The sequence below is a fragment of the Dasypus novemcinctus genome, chromosome 11, assembly GCF_030445035.2.
Source record: "Dasypus novemcinctus isolate mDasNov1 chromosome 11, mDasNov1.1.hap2, whole genome shotgun sequence".
Classification (NCBI taxonomy): Eukaryota; Metazoa; Chordata; class Mammalia; order Cingulata; family Dasypodidae; genus Dasypus; species Dasypus novemcinctus.
Genome location: NC_080683.1, coordinates 94,495,541 through 94,513,510, shown reverse-complemented (window position 1 = coordinate 94,513,510; position 17,970 = coordinate 94,495,541). Strand labels below are relative to the sequence as shown.

At 39.8% G+C, this 17,970-nt stretch overlaps 1 protein-coding gene across 2 annotated transcripts in view; it reads right to left on the bottom strand.

The window, feature by feature from the left end:
* Nucleotides 1–17,342, bottom strand: part of DCBLD1 (discoidin, CUB and LCCL domain containing 1) — an 87,165-nt gene extending 69,823 nt beyond the window's left edge. Inside the window, exon 1 of one of the 2 annotated variants that reach the window (XM_058307327.2) lies at nucleotides 17,147–17,342. In XM_058307327.2, the coding sequence (XP_058163310.1) occupies nucleotides 17,147–17,216 (70 nt within the window). In that variant the 5' untranslated portion in view covers nucleotides 17,217–17,342. The remainder of the gene's footprint in view (nucleotides 1–17,146) is intronic. The other variant, XM_071218637.1, reaches the window with a different exon arrangement.
* Nucleotides 17,343–17,970: the final 628 nt, after the last annotated feature.

Below are 17,970 nucleotides of genomic sequence, written 5' to 3'. Positions count from 1 at the left end.
TCAGCATGATTACAAGTGAGACAATCAGATATTATGAGTCTACTGACAGGATGAAACATGCTCTATGCACCAACATCTATGAAGTACTCTTGCTAAAAAGCAAAATATGTGAATCAGTGATAATTGTCCATGAATCTCATCGAGTCCTTAGGTCTAACTTCCAGTCCATGGGAAATGCAAGGGATAGAGGTACAAATTTATGAACACCATGAGGAAGCCATCAGCTATGTTCAGGCTGTAGGTACTCTAGGTGCAACTGACCTAGTTTCTTCAACAATGACTTGTATGAAGAGGCACACCAAAAACTTTATTTTAGACGAAAGGAAAGTTAAGAGTCACAATAACCAATTGAACCTGGTTTGGATCCTGATTTGAAAAATCAACCTTCAGAAGGCTTTTAAAAATATAATTGGGACATTAAATAATATTAAGGAAGTATCATTGGAAGTATTATTAATTCTTTGAGATGTGATTATGGTATTGAGATTATACAACAAAATTTCTTGTGGGGGAATGCCTATGGAAATTTCTTTGGGGGGACACAAAATCTAGGATTTGAAGGGGGACAGGATAAATGAAAAAATATGGACCTCTGCATTCAGTTGGAAGGAATATCATTCATGGCAGTGATTCAGTAAAACAAAAAAGTTCTGAGAAAGAAGTCAGTCTATGGTTTAAGCCCAAAAAGTTGGTTTACTATAAGTCTTGTGTTTATGACTGGGTCTATGAAGAAGAGTTGGGCAGCAATTTCCTCCCTTTGGCACTGCTAAATGAGTCCCTGATCACAGCTCTTCATCCTACAGACTTGGAAGCAACAGGATTGATCATTCTTTTCTAAAGCATATTTACCAATAAAACCTTTGAAAACTGGGGGAAAACATAGGGAATTGTTGATGATTGCTGTAGCCCGATGACGTGGGTTCATCATATGTGGTTTTGTTTTTAATTAGAAATTAAAAGAAATAAAGTTTGATCTGTAAGGGAAAAAATAAAACCATAGTTTTATGATGAGCTGCATGTGCTGTTAGGTGCAGGAATGCACGGTGACAGATTAAACTGCCACCCACTTAATTTCAAAGTGGGGAACGTGGAAAGAAGGGAGAAGGAGGAAGTTTCACCACTGGGAATTTGTCTACTCCTCAAAAGCAGTTACTGCTCAATGTTTATATTTTTCTTCCTTTGAACTGTAATTTAATTGGCAAAGCACATGATTAAACTATGCATCATAGTTTTTCTTCTCACTGTGGAATATTTGAAGGTGGTACAGCCATCAGGGCCTAAATCCTAGGGTTTGCATCTTGGAGCCTGAGTTGTTTGCAACTGACTACACCTCCTCAAAATAACTTACAAAGCTATAGCTAGATGTGTGCAGTTTAGATTTTGGAAAAAGCTGTAAGCACTCATTAATAGTTTGGAACTCCCAGAGTGATCTGTACCCAAAGATTTAAGTACTTGGATTCTGAACATTTGGTAACCATCTAAATTAGAAAAGAATAGTCAAATATTATATTTCTAAGCATTGTGATGTTAAGGAGAGGTTAAAAATCATCTTTTAGAAGAATATTTAATTTTAAAACAATACATTGTACACACATGGATATATTAGGAAAATTTCTTCTAAGTGTTTATTTCTATGTGTTGGATCACAAGTGAGTTTCATTTTATTTATACTTTAATTTTCTACATTAATAATATATATGTAAGAAAAATAATATAATTAAAAATACCAAATTCACCTAAGGTTCTTTGTGACATTATATGGATTGAAAGAAGTCTTGTGAACAAATATGCTCAGGCTGTTGTTGAAAACTCACTCACCAAACAGGTAGGATCTTAGTAAAATGTCATTCCCAATGCAAGGAGCTCATGGTCATTGGGAGAGAAACATGTTAACAAGGAATTCCTGAGAGTGAAGTATCAGAAATATGGACTCACTAGCTCTTCTCTAAATACCTAGAATTAAATTAATGGATATGACTTTACCTTTCAACCCTTAACAACAACTATTTGGGAGTTATGGATATATAGGGTATTTTCTAAATAAGCTAGATGCTTGTCTACATAAATGAACTCTTTAAAAAGTCTATTCTAATTCTATCCATTAAGAAAGGAAAATAATAACTTCCTTAAAAGACTATTTCCCTTTGATAAGAAACCATATTCCACTCTGAAAGGTAAAGTTAATATATACTTGGCAAAAAATAAATTTCTGCATTACTTAGGCTTTAAAAGAAAATTTTTATTTGAGTTGCCCTTGTTGGAAAATTATTTGGATGAAATAAAAGGGGAGTGCAAAAATATCTTTTATATTAAGTATTAGCGTCCTTAGTGAAAGACAATAGGCTTTAAACCCTTTTGATTATGATCCATACTTAGACTAGAATACAGATTTTTCATCACAACCTAAGTAATCACTCATGCATACACACAAATGAATAACAAGCAGAAGATTAATGATGCAATTCTTTCTATGATACATGAAGCACTATATTTCCTATTGTATTCTATTTCATTTTTTTATTAAAGCCATGCTGGTTGTGCCAACTCAGTTGCTTTCAATGCCTACTTAATGGGTCACATATTGCAATTTGGGAAACACTGCATTAAAATATCATAAGAGTGAAACCATTTCGAGAAACATGATTACGAAACGATACAGTTATAGCATTGCTCTCCTAATATTCAAGCTGTAACAGGTCTCAACACACACACAGTCATCCCTGTGTGGGTGTGAGAAAATTTCTTTCCATGTCTAACATTAAGTGAGCTATTGATGACTACAATCTTTCCAACCACAAAGGGAGCTTGCAAGTATTACAGAGCTCTTTGTCTGACACTCAGGCAAACAGATTTCCCAAGGTATCATTCTTTTCGTTAAGTGTCTGCCATACCATCTTACAAACTCTTCTCTTCTCCAGTTGTGCTTAACTTTTTGCTTAGTGTGTTGTCTGGAAAGGAAAGGAACAATAAGGGCAGGGGGCCTAAGTGGCTGTGTGAGAATAAAAAGAGGTAAAACATACAAGTTGTGCTATCAAACAGAATGATTATTTAAAATCTTTAGTCTATCTGAAAGGAAAATGGATAGAATACTATGCTGAAAGAAGTCTCAGTGACAGACAAGAAACCTAGGGCCCAATCCTACAAACCTGTTTGTAAGTTCTCTTTAGACCTTATTCTTACCACCTACAAAATAGATGCTAATGACATGATTAATGACTTGATGAAGATACTCCTTTTAACTCCACAGATGAAAGACATTTGAATGTAAAATAAAAGGAAACACAAGAGACTTATTGTCAAAAATCTCTCTATGTTGACTCCCAAATTAATGTTCCTATTAGCTAGAAGTATTGCTTAAAATAAAGCAGTTTGAGTGTATAAAGCTGAAACTAATTAATTCAGTTGGTCCCCTCTATGACTCCCTTCACAAGGTAAAACTACTTCCATCAGTGTGTGAAGATATCAGTGATTCCAATGTCTAAATAATAAAAGGCATTATTTATTCCCAATGGGAGAAACTCAAAACCTTGTTTAATGCTATTCTTTAAGGTTCTATAAATCAAACCAGTGAAAATTCTAGAGTTTTTGGTCATTCTCTGGCCTTGTGATTCTACTGAAAGGTAAAAGATCATTGAAAGCAGGAAGGTTTGCACGTCTATTATTTTCTAGTCTTATAAATCATTTCCATATACTCGGGAGGTGAGAGAGTACAATGGTTGCAACCCTGGGTGCCAGCACAGCCCTGCCCAGTTGTGTGGCCTTGGGTGAGTCACTTCACCTTTCGGAGCCTCAATTTACTCATGCGTAATAGAGACAACGATAGAGTCCAAACTCATAGGGTTATCATGAGCAATTAACTGAGAAAATGATACTGAAGTATTAAACATTGAGACTAGCTTATAATAAGAATCTGATATATTTTAATTGCTGTTATTCTTATTTCAAAAAATACTACACTTTGGGAATGTTGCTTTGAATTAGCTGACTTTGTCCAAACTACATCAGTTATAGGCTGTATGGTATTAAGAGGTCACCCATCTTACCTATGTAAATTTTCCTCATCTTTAAAACTACCAACATAGCTGTGTGTGGTAAAGATGTGCTGTGTGTGTTAAGTGTTCTAGGTTGCTGAAGAAGTCTAATTAGAAAGCATTCATTGATATTTATCTAGTGCCCACTGCCTGCTATGTTGGCATATCCCAAAGTAGACACTATCCATAAGAGGTTTACAGGAGGTCCTGTCCCCATCACCCAAAAAGAGATGCAAGGTAAATAAGCTTGGAGAATCTCCCCTTTCTCTTCACCCCAGGACACCTGAAAGTCCTTACACAGTGAAGCTCTCTAACAGAGTCCACAGTTTGCAACACTTCCCAGGGATGTCTTTCCTCACTGGGCACCTCATAGGAGTAGTGTTTTGAGGGTCACACTGGCGAAATCGTGGGCTAGATTCTCACAAGATCTCATAAGAGAGCTTCTAGTATTGAAGATCTGGTGTGAAGAAGGGGACTTTGGCCTTTATAGGTCTAAAAACTGATGCTGACACTAACTATGGAACTCTGGTACTCAAAAACAAAACAAGACTTTCCCACTGTAGCTATTACCAAGTGTCAAGTGCTTTGAAGTATTGGACGACAAATTTGACACATTGTTTGAGAGAAGTTTCTTAATTGTACAGATGAAAATTTGGGAATAAAACGTGTTGACACACCCAAACAAGTTTAAGACAATTATTTTATCTCTGTTTAACAGATGCTCAGGATGAGGAAATTAGAGAAAAGTGGCTGCTGACTTTTACTATTAACAGCATGTTGTTGATGTGATGTCCATGCTACTATTGCTAAAGCTGAAGATAAATGAGAGAAATTTTTCCTGTCTCTAAAACAGGCTACGCTTTCTAACTTGGTTTCCATGTTAAATATGCAAAAACAATATTCAGGTTAAGTATAAATTGATATTGACTTTTCTCCCTAGATCCAAGAAAATCCAGTATTACCAAGTACAGCTAAAGTTAATCTGAGTTTTATAAATTAAAACTGTAAACATTTACTCTTTCTCTTTCTCACACACACACATTTTCACATTCATAGATCTACTTTTCAAAAAATCATTAAGAACCAAAAAGTTACAAGGACAGGAAAAATAATCACAAAATTAATTGTGAAAGGTCCTTGCTAATAATAACTAGCATTTACTAAGTATTTATTGTACAGTATAAGAAATACAGTGTTCTAAGGATTTTATTATCATTTAATCTTCATGTCAATCATATTTGACATATATTAGTTCCCTTTCAAAAAAGTGATTATGAAATATTTCATTTATGCACATAGTGAGACACATACACACATACATATAAAGAATAATACTCCAAATATTCAAGTATCTACTCCATAGCTGATGAAAGAGGACATTTCCAATACAACAGAATCAAAGTCTACCATATCCTTTCTTCATCACACATCCCTTCTATAATCCCTATTCCATATGTGAAGAAGTTGAGGCTCAAAGAGGCCAAGTACCTTGGCCCAGGTGGCTTAGCCAGGATCTGAACCTAGCCTCTCTGTCTCCACAGACCAGGAAGCTCAATCACTACCACCAAAGGCTGCCATTGTTTAAGTTGCCCATTTGAGAGGTGGAGAAACTGAAGCAGAGAGATTTTAGATGCTGCCTGTGAGAATTTGAATTTGGTGAATCCCAAAAAGATTATCTTCTTAAACTAATCTATTTCCTGTGGGTGTGGTACTCTTTGATTGCATTAGATTCACTTTAGATCACTTGATTAGATCGGTTTTGATTGGACTACATCAGGAGCCATGAGCCAGGTTGGGTTTCCATTCTCTTGCAGGCTCTGATATAAACAGGGACGAAAAGAGGAAGAGGATACAGAGGGAAAGGAAGCTGCCATATTTGATCTGGCCATGTGAGAGAAAGGACTCCAGGTTCACCCACACCTGAGTTCAAGGACAAAAGCCCCAAGAGGCTCAAGGAGCTGAGGCCCAGTGAGAGATGACTGATTGGCTACAGCTGAATCAAGGAGCAGGCTTGTCATGCGGCAGGATGCTAGAACTACCCATAGCTGACTTTCGTGAGAAAGCATCTCTGATGTGCCTTTATTTGGACAATTCACAGCCTTGGAACTATAGACTTTTACCCTAATAAACTTCCCATTATAAAAGCCAACCCATTTCCGGTATTTGGTATCAGCAGCCCTGTGGCAAACTAAGACACCGCCCAAACTTACCCTGCTGCTGTGTGATACAATTGCTACTAAAACAGAGATTACATATATTTATATAAAGATTCACTTTTTTTTAAATCTCAAAATTAATGAGGAAAATGGCCATTCTTAATTCAGGGTTTCTTGTAGGAATGATGATATGAGAAATTGTCATCCTCCTTTTTTTTTCCATTTGTTTTGTTTTTTTGTCCTCCCTTTTAAAATTATTTAACTACTCTTTACTAGACTATTAAGGTAATAATCTAATGAGAGGTGACTATTTTATCTCCAGCAAAGGTTGTCTACTTTGCTTAGCCCTCATGTGGATACTAAATGATGCCCTGCAAATGAAGGTTTCAGTGAATTAAAGTGCTGCTTCTCAAACTTCAGTGTGCTTAGCAGTCACCTGGAGATCGTGTTCAACTTCAGGGTCTGAAAATTCTGCATATCCAAAAAGCTCTCAGTAATGACTCCTCTGCTGGTCCAGGGATATACCTGAGAAGCAAGAGACTAAAAAGGTCTCTCATAATGAACAGGGATCTTGCAGTGAATCTCTTTAAACAAAATTCCATGAGGTATCAGTTTTGTATGGTTATATTTTAATAACTATTCCTAATTTGAAACACATCTGTAATTCCAAATCTTTAACACTTTATATATAGAGATTGGACTATCACTTCCTGAAGTCACTGATCAATCTTCACTCCAGATTTCATTTATAAGTTCAGGACAGGCGATAATTCATTTCAGAATCTATATTTAAGCACAGATGACATTTCTGACACTTGGGCAAGACTGTCAATTTGGAATTACTTGAGAATCACTATGGAAAATACACAAAGAAACAGGATGAGCAGATTTTTGGGAAAACAAGTGTATGTACCATACATACAGAAAACACAAACAATGTTTACTGAACAGAAAATAGCAAATCTCAGCGGGGATTGAAATGGTACCTTGTCATACATCTAATGAGACATGAAACATAAGAACTGAGAGAAAAAACATAAACATAAAACTTACATCACATTCCCCATTTCTGAAAAGTGCCTTTGCTCATTCTGTATTCTGCACTGCTGAAGTTATCACAACTTGGTAAAAGCAAATGGTTATTGATTTGGGTTTGGAAAATATTTTAATTTTTCTGTGCAAATGTGGCTACCTCTAAGAGAAACCAAGGACTATTAATTAAAAACCTTATCACTTAAGTAACCCTCTGAAGTTGTGTTCCTCTAAGATTTCCTTTCTTTGATTTGTTCTCCCTCAGACATGAGTATATAATGGGTTTCTTTGAAGACAGAAGCAGGACACTACCCTGCATTTGGAATTACAGGACCTGTACTTGCTTGCCACCATGGACACGCAAAATGAATGTGCTTGGGGTAAATGATTCAATTTCTGAGTCCCAATTCCCTCAATTGCTCTTGGAATTGGGATTAAATGGAATAAAAAAAAACATGATAAGTCAAAGTATATATGAAGATAGGGATTTTTAAATAAATTATTTTTATAAAAAATTCCGACTGAACAAGTAACAATGATCAATTGATAAGTGAAACGTTGATGGAGACTATCTTCTGCAGATTAATTGCAGTTCACAGGGGAATTTGATTGTCACTTCCTGAAGTCACTGATCAGTCTTTAAATGAGGGGTAATAATAATAATAATAATAATAAATGCATCCTGATATAATACAATTAGAAGTACCTGGCACCACTGAGGTACTTTTTACCAAAAATCCTTAACTTGAATCTTACCAAGCCTTTAGATCTAATTCCAAGTTTATAGGAAATATAAGGGATGAGATAGTGCACCAAATAAAAGAGTCTTCACTATGAAGCAGTCAGTCAAATTTAGGATGTTAACTGCATCACAGGATTGGTTTCCTTGCAGAAAAAAAAAAAAAGGTATGTGGGTGGGAGTCAGTGGTAGATTGAAAGCAATTTAAGAGATACCATAACTAAATATATTTGGTCATATTTGGATTCTTGTTTGAACAAACCAGTGGTTAAAAAAATGTTTTGTTTAGATAACAGGAAATGTGGATATGGCTTGGGTTTTAGGTGGTATTAAGGAATTACCACTAATATTTGTAGTAGATGATCATTTCCATTTGTAGAAATGATCGTGACATCATTGTTATGCAAGTAAATTGTCTTTAGATTAGAGGTACAAATGAAATATTTAGGGGGAAAAGGCCATGAAGTTTTTAATATATATTTTAAATACCTCAGGGGGAAAACACTGTATCTTTTAAGATCTTAACAATATATTACAGCATTTGTGGCAAAGATGAAAAAGGAAAAAGAAGTGGAAGAAAAAAAGAATTTCCTAACCCAAAGGCAAGAGGGTCTCAAAGATTTTTAGATTCTTCTGAACTAACAGCCACAACAGTACAGGGCCACTTCTCTCTCTGTAAGCCGGCTTCTAATTTAGACTCTTGGCAAAGCAGGAGGAGCTTTCCGAGGCAAAAAAAGAGGGAAATCTTGGTTCATGCAATTCTCAAAATAAGCAGGCGCCATTCTAAAACCCTCAGAGTGGGAGGAACATTGCACTGATCTCCATGATGTCTACGGGCTATAAAGTCTCAATGGTTTCTTTATTTGGGCTGAAATTACACATATTCCAATCTGAGGTGAAGTTCCTTTTGTAGAAAGTGATATAAAGTCTGAAGTAAACCCATTCAGTCATTTAAAATTTAGGTGACAGACAGAGAGATGTTTACCCATTTTGCTTGTAGGAAATTTTATGCACTCATAATCCAAATTTAACTAGACCTCACAACTTGTAATATCCTTTGCCTTGTTCTTTGTCAGAAATACTAGTGAAATGAGGTTTTGTTCTTTTTTTTTCTTTTTTCAAGAATAGAATGCTTCATAAAAAATTATTTACCTTTTAGGCACATTTACTAAATGCTAAATGTGCAAAATGGAGCCATATGGTTCTAATGTTCAGAGTATTTAATATTGTGATGAAAAGAAAAACAATAATACTGTGTTCTCTATCCTTCTAGTAAAATGTAAATATTTGGGACATTGAATACAAATGGCTATAATAGTGGTTATAATTTGAATTGAAAAATTATGAATATAAAAACAAATACGGTTCTCGCTAAAGATAAATTCCAAATATTCTAATAATTGACAAAGTTGACCCCTTTAAGAATAAATTAAGAATCTCATCCAAGAAAGATGAAGAAACCTTACCTTTCTGATATGTAATATGTTTATGTACCCATTTTTCTTTTACATAATGTATGGACAAGCAAATTATTTCTGACTTTACGAGTAAAGAAGAGTTATCCGACTCACACAAAAGACCAGACTCTTGAAAAGATTTATAGATGTAAGATGACCAAGACAAAAATTCCACTTTCCCATTGGATATTCCTTCAGTATTGATAAATGACATGAAAATGAGTTCTTCTTTACCTGATGTCTAATTCTACAAATGAATACAAATTTAATTAGAATAGTATATAGGGGATGTAGCAGTTTGAAATTACTTTATGAATAACAAAAGGAGGAATATTATGTTTGTAAACTAATCTATTCCTCTGTATGTGATATCCTTTGATTGCATTAAATTCAGTTAAGGGGCCTTTGGTTAGATTACTTGATAAGATCACTTTAGGCCTTTTTAAAAAAAAATTCTTCAGTTTTGTTAATACAGAATGTACTAACAGAAAGTGTGTGTGTGTGTATATATATATATTTTAATACAATCAAGATTACAAATAAACACTATCACTAACCAATAAACAAGTAATATTCCACTTAACTCTCCTCTTAGTTGAATGATTCTCAGTTAAGAAATACACTGTAATTTTTACCTATTTATTTTTAAACTCCCTTATGATTTCAATGAAATGTCTTAACTTTTACTTATTGCATAATTCCTTCACTCTGGAAACTTTTCATATCTAAATATATTAATTTGTAGGAAACATATTGATACTTTAGTGCTTTTGATTGGACTATGCTCGGTCAGGAGGGTAACTTAGGTTGAGTCTCTGCCCCCTTGCTAGATTTGATATAAATGGAAACACAGAGACAGACTCACTCAGACAGACAAAGGAAAAGGGAGCCAGCATATTTGATTCTGCAATGTGAGAGAGAGGACTGCAGGAAAACAAGCCCCCGAGGGGCTCACAGTGGTGGGGCCAACAGGGCGGCTCAAGAGGAGATGGTGAACCTGGAAGGCTGACACCTCAGCAGAGATGGGTGGATATCTAGCTCTACCATGTGGCAACATTGCCAAGATCAACAGCAGCTGACTTTGGTAAGAAAGTGTCTCTGCTGGTACCTCGATTTGGACGTTTCATGGCATTGGAACTGTAAGCTTTTATCCCAAATAAATTCCCATTATAAAAGTCAATAGATTTCTGGAACTTTGTATTGGCAGTGTATGGCAAACCAAAACAGGGGAATTATTAAATTAATGAGTAGTCCACATTGGAATATATAGAGGTTAAAAATATTTTTTCTAGATAGAATGATAAAAAGCTTTGAATAAAATGTTAAGCTGAAAAAGCAGAATACAAAATCATGTACAGGGAAGCAGCTGTGGCTCAATCAGTTGCGCTCTTCTCTACCATATCAGAGGCCCTGGGTTTGCGTCCCGAGGCCTCCTTGTGAAGGCAGGCTTGCCCACATGCTGCCTGGCCCACAAACGTTGCAGAGAGCTGACTTAGCAGTGTGAAGTGACAAGAAAAAAAAAAAAGAAAAAAAGGGAGACAAGCAAAAACACAGAAGAGCACTCAGCGAATGGACACAGAGAACAGACAGCCCACAGGGGGGGCGGATTTAAAAAAAAAAAGCATGTATAGACTTAGGGGTAGAATGGGTGGCAGGTGTTAATTTTATTGTTCTTTATACCCTAAACATATTTTATAATTATAATTTTGTGTCTCCTAATCTTTAATAAACACAAATAGTAGAAAGTTGACAATAAATATAGGTGTACACATGTGTATCTGCCAAAATATACTGTTTCTCTGAGTAACATCTTCCTTGCAGGAGTATGATATATTGGTATAATGCCATTTGTTGACATCCTTTTGTCAAAAATTGTTCATACACAAAGTCCCATACTTAGAGTAACTTTAAAAAAAGATAAACTTCTAGTGTGGATTTATAAAAAAAAAAAGTTGGGGGGAAGGAGTGGTAACAAGAAACCCACTTGGCTATTAAACTCATTTCAAAAAGGTTTTCCTACAAAATTCTACCTACCCTAAAATTACCATATACAAGACTGGCATTTCTAAAAATATCAGGTAAACTTTGACCCAGCACATAGCTCCGAATGAGATGTTTCATTAAGACTGGGTTAATAAATCAATTAAAAATAGTAGTATAGAGTAAAGGATACATGACAATATGGCAGACAAATGCCTAAACACTGTCCCTGAAAGATCTTTGGAATGAAACTGGCCCCTGATGCCCTAAATGTCCAAGAATGTGCAGAACCTATGTGACCACCTACTCGCCTGGTCCAAATGAGCAGAGCCACCTGCTCCTCTACCAGCATGACAGCCAGTGCTACGCTATGGCTGCTTGCCCGGGGCTGCCTGTAAAAGAGTCTCTGAGATTCCCAATATCCTTTCAGAGCTGAATTCATTTATTTTCCTGAACACATGCACAGTTTCCTAAGGCCGCACAATCGTCATGCAGATAATAGCTGTTTGAAACACTTTAGTGAGAATTGCCTTTCACCACATTCTTTCATGTGCTGACTCAGGAAATAGTTATGGGGAGTGTGTTATCTGCCAGGCACTGCATCAGTTAATACTGGTGGACAAAAAAGCCTCCTCCTTTACCCTCACAGATCTTTGAGTCTCTCTCATATCCCCTCTCCTCTCTTCTCCAACCCCCCCTCCCCCAACCCAGATTCTTCTCTTCAACCCCCACTAAAGGGCAAATTTTGTCAGTTGGTTCTGGAATCAGCATACCAGAGCCCACGGATTTTTATTTCCAGGAAGAGTTAGACATCGCCATGTGAATTTTGTTTTGTTTTTTTACCCCATCAATTAAGTCTCCCTCACTCCCCAACTCCCAAGGCAAATATATATATACAAAACAAAAAAATGAACATCTGGAAGATGACATCAACATGACTCTTCAATTTCAAAAAGACAAAATTAGTTCATAACCTAAAATGTTTTAGCGGAAAAAAATCTGAAATTTCGCAATACTTTTTCCTTTCATCCTAAATGCCAGAATTCTGATAAGTCAGAATGAGTTTCTCTATTTTTAAGTCTGTACTGTCAGACTTTTTACTTAAAAACAAGAGTTGGATAGGACACAATTTTATTACTTTGCCTTGTGTAGGTTTTGATTCTCAATTAGTCAACTCTGAATCTTTTAACGACAGGGCAGGGGTGGTGTTTTGCCACTTTCTCTCCCCATCCCCACTGAGTATCTGTTGTGTGCTAGCCACTGCTGGAGGCAGACTCCATCAGAGAGGGCACATACTCGTATGGGGGGGGGTAGATAAACTACTCTTTTGGTGAATCAACTACTCTTTTGGAAGAGAGTGCAGAAAGCTCAAAGCAGGGAAGGGGAATTTGAAGTTCTGGGAGTGGCAAAAGGGTTACAATTATAACTAGGTGGTTAGGGTAGTTCTCCCCCAGAAGGTAGCATCTGAACATAGATGGAAGGAGGTGCAAGCTATGTGGATATTTAGGGCTTGACTCATCCAAGCAGAGGGAACAGCATATGCAAAGACTCTGAGGTTGGAGAGTGCCTGACCCCTTTGAGAAAGAGCATGAATGTTACTACAGCTGGAGGGGTGTGAGTGGGGGGGGGGGAAGGGAGTGACAGGCAATGAGGTCAGAGAGATAAGAGTGTGGTGGAGCAGGTGCTGGGGAGGTAGAACAAAGAGGCCCCAATATTTGTAAAATTAATAGTTATAACCAGTAGTGAATAGCAAGGTAACTAACATTTATTGGCTTCCCACCATGGGCTAAGCCAAAGCCAGGTAGGTTGCATACCATGTATATAGTTAACTTTATGCTTTAGGACACAAACAGCACTAAGTCCAAAACTCTCCTGAAAGTTTTCTCTGAAAAAAGTGTCATTGTTTTTAGTGGGTCCCCCTCCCCCGTAACATGACTTAAACCTTAGCTAAACACTGCAATTAAACTTCTCTACACATCTTAAAAATAAAAACATAAGCCCTCCTACATGACAGGTGTCTTATTTCCAAGTTGTGGTTCTTCATATGAATTTTAAAATCTGTTTCAGCACCACGAGATTAAAGCATTCAATTTAGGAAATGAAAAGCCAATAAGTAAAATTTGGGGATTACTCAGAGTTCAAATCCTGTTCCAGTTAACATTTTTGTTTTGTTTTGTTTTGTTTAATGGTTCCTTTAATAGAACTTATTTTCTGAAATATATAGCATAAGTGTTTTGAGTGTTATACATTATGTCTCCCAGAAACATGGTATATAGTGCTCTGCTGGCATGCTTCCTTCACTTTGCTGTGCTTTCATTTCAAAGGTACCCTTATATATAGAAATAAGCATGCCAAGAGAGCTGAGCTTGATAAAATTAATTAGTAGAAGCAAAAGAGGTACCTTCATAAAGAACTTCAGGAGACTCTTGACTACTTAGTTTCCACTAATTGGGAATTAATTTGAAAGCATCTACCCAGCACATAGAGATTGTTCAGTTCAACTCACGAAACACTTTCAAGTACCTATATCAGGTGCCAGGAAGACAAAACAACAACAACAAACAAAAAACAGTCCCAGTTGCTGTCCTCAGGAGCTGACAGTCTACAGGGATGGCCAAATCCCAGACTTGTCCCTGGACAGATGAGATGAGGAAATGTCTGGGGCAAGTGAACGTACGAGTGCAGAAGGTGCCCGAATAAACTTGTGCTTACTTTAAAAAAAAAAAGTTACCTAAAACACCAGGTATGAGCTGATCCAATCTCTAACCAAACATTAATGACTGACACTTAAGAACAGACATCTAACAGTAACAAATTAGAGTTGGGCAGGAGTTTTTAAAGGTATTTTTAGGTATCTAGTATTTGAACCTCTGCTTACATGTCTCCTCAGAGATCAGCTGCTCATTTTTATTCTTTACTAGTACTTAATTCACAAGTGGGTAATCTTTTTTTTTTTTTTTAAGATTTTATTTATTTATTTAATTTCCCCCCCTCCCCTGGTTGTCTGTTCTCTGTGTCTATTTGCTGCGTCTTGTTTCTTTGTCCGCTTCTGTTGTCGTCTGTCGTCAGCCGCACGGGAAGTGTGGGCGGCGCCATTCCTGGGCAGGCTGCTCTTTCTTTTCACGCTGGGCAGCTTTCCTCACATGCGCACTCCTTGCGCGTGGGGCTCCCCCACGCGGGGGACACCCTTGCGTGGCACGGCACTCCTTGCGCGCATCAGCACTGCGCATGGCCAGCTCCACACAGGTCAAGGAGGCCCGGGGTTTGAACCGCGGACCTCCCATATGGTAGACTGGTAGACGGACGCCCTAACCACTGGGCCAAAGTCCGTTCCCGACAAGTGGGTAATCTTTACTTTCATATCCATTCCCAAATATTTCGGTGAAGAGAGAAATGGATATATTTAGTTAGAAGGAAACACAGCAGAAATCCATCACATGAATTAAGGTTATTTTATTCTACAAAATGTATATCAAGGTAATAAGGATGGACTGAAGCCAAGCCTATGGATTTACACGAATAGAATCAAAACTAATGATCAACTTGCATGAGATATGTAAGGTCAAAAAAGCATGCCGAAACAATCTCCATACATATCTAACTTTAATTAAGTGGATCCAGAGAAATAGGGCACAAGAAGGAGCTGAAATAGCCCAAACTCTGTTCACCAAGCACTAGGGTCTGGGCCCTGGCAGCTGGGGACACTGGGAAGGGTGGACACTCTTTCTAAACTGAACAAAAGTACCATAAAGGCAAACAGCAGTCCTACCAAGGAACCAGTATGGCTTCAGAGGGCACCAGACACCAACCCCACATAAAACATTTTAAATAATTCTACTGACCAAACTTATTAGTATTTAGAGGAAACTAAAATTTTGTTTTCTGAAACAAATACTAATAGTACGCTGCCTGTAACACAGATGGTGGCACTTTATCATATTATAAAACATTTTCACTGTCTCAGAGCTGATAAGAATCAGACTTACCTGCGGGAACTTTTTTCAAGTGCATATTCCCAGGCCCCACCCATGGGAATTCTCATTTAAAAGATGGGGCTGGGGCTTCATAAAGCTTCCAGGGAGAGTGGTGATCAGACAGGTTGTGGAACCTGAGGGTTCAAGAAGTACCAGACCAGGCTGACTCCAAGAACAATGAAGGTACAATGCAATAAACGGTATTTTCTTCTCACCAAAAACAGGCTATTCTTCTAAGGCTGCCCTTTTCTTCCAAACATTGAAAACACTAAAATCTTGCGTGTCCACCATCCAACTACATAGCACTAGTGTATCTCAAGATGTAAATTGGGCTGGCATGCTTAAATTTATCAAACTTGAGAAACAAATAATCATATAAAATTTGAAACTTCATTTGGAAAGACAGGTGACAGCCTTAGCCAGATTAGTATGGGGACACCCTGTTGGGCTGATTTATGGATGTACCCTTTAAAGTTGCATCTTCCAACAGTAACTTTAAGAAAACATTTCATAATGTCCAATATACATTCATTATCAAAATCGTACATATTTAATAACATCATACGTATTGATTTACATTTTACAAAATGCCTAGTATTGTGCTACCCTGACTCTAGGCAACATCAGTTTAGGGGTGTGTGTGTATGTGAGAGAGTGTGTGTTTAAACAAATTGGTATGTAAGTAAACTTAGGAACCACTACCCACATCGTGAGTATCACTATTTCAGACTGGCAATGGATACATGGCTCAGTGAAAAAGAAGGAAAAAAACGCAGTATTTATTAGGCTTAATTTGGATTGTTGCACTACAAGACCCCGGCTAACGCAAGAGAGCTGTCAAAATATTACAGACAGACTTACCGCCATTAAATAACCTTAGTTACATACGGGGCAACAGCAGGAGAGGAGAGGAGAAAAACAAGAACTAAAAAATTTCTGCAGAAAGCCATTCTTTGCTATTAAAAAACCCCTTCTCTACTCTCTTCTATTCGCTTGAATTAAAAAAAATAACTGGTTAACACGGAGTAATAAAGTACAGCCACCTCGGGCTGGCACAAACGGCTAAAGACGCCAACCTGGGGGAATCGCACACACGAGGGTGTCAACTTGGACGTGGGCTAACTAGGTCCAACTCGAGGTCAAGAATCAGCTCCAGAGAAAGCCCGCCTGGTCGAGGGGTCGGACTCGCTCACCCACCCGAGGCCACACGACTCCAACTTGGGGCGCAAGCGCGACTCCCGTCGCGGGGCGGCGGCGGCGGCACTGTCTGTCCGGCCTCGGGAAACATCTGTCAAGCGTCCGGCACCCGAGAACAAACGCGCACGCACGGATTGCAGCGCGGCGCCAGGCAGAGGCGACCGGAGGGCCCGGCTTTGTCAAAGGGGGCTCGAGGGAGCTGTCCCCGCACACGACTCTCCCCCGGGGCAGCTGGGGCGGCGCCGTCGGCTCGCGACCCCCCGGCCCTGTCACTCCTCCCGGCGCCCGCAGCTTCGGAAGTCGGGAAACTAAGTGAACCGGGCTGGTGGCGAGGCGCCGAGTTGTTTTCTCTTTTTAGGGGGAGGGGAGAGCTTGGCGGGGCAGGGATTCGGGCGCAGGGACTCCTTTTTATCCCCGACACGCCGTCAGGCAGAGCAGGTCCTGCGCCGGCCGCCCGGCTCGGCGGGGTGCAGGCGGCGAACCCCACTTCGTCCGCGCTGGGGCCCGCCAGGCCCCGCCCGCCCCGCGAGCCGCCCGCCGCGCCCCGGGTCCCGCCGCCCGCCGGACGCGCCCGACTCACCGCGCTCCGCCGCCCGCAGCCCGAGCGGGGCGGAGACCGCGAGCAGCAGCGCCAGGAGGCCGGGCACCATGGCCCCGCCGGGCGCCAGCTCGGCAGGCTCGGCTTCCCCTCCTCCGCTGCCGGACTCGGGCCACCTCCTCCGCGGCGCGACACGGCCCCACACCGGATCCCAAGGGGGCGGCCTTCGGCCCCGCCCCGCTCCGCCCCGCGCCGCCCCGCGCCGGCCCCTAGACGAGGAAGTCGCGCTCCCCGGCGGCTGGCGGCCACCAGGCCCGCGGCGCCCCCGCTTCGCTGCCTTCTTGCCCCGCCACGCCGCCCAAGACACGCGTGAGCTCGGGCGCCAGGAGGCACTTCGGGAGAGCCGCCCCGGCCGCGCTGTGCTCGGTCCTCCGCTGGAGCCTGAGCGCGGCGGGCGCCCCAGAACTGCACGACCAGGGCTTCGCCAACCCCGCGGGGGTGGGGTGGGGTGGGGTGGGGTGGGGGGGTGGCCCTGCCAGGGAGAGCTACAACGGGGGCCTCGAGGTATTTTGATGGTATATACTGTGATGGCGGTGAAGACCCCATCCAAGTCCCCTAGTCATTCATCCCCGTTCATTCATTCATTCACTCGGAGTTAAGTTTCAGCAGTGTGCTTGCCAGACACTGTGCTTAATCCTGTGGCAATTGCAGACATTAGAAATAATCAGGCAAGTGTATCAAGTATATAATGTAAATTACTACTGGTGACCTGAGGGTGCCAACGGAGCGCATTGGGGAGATCTAATTGAATGGCCGGAGCGAGGGAGCAGAGGAGGAACCAACCGGGGAAGGCCTCAAAGAAAGTG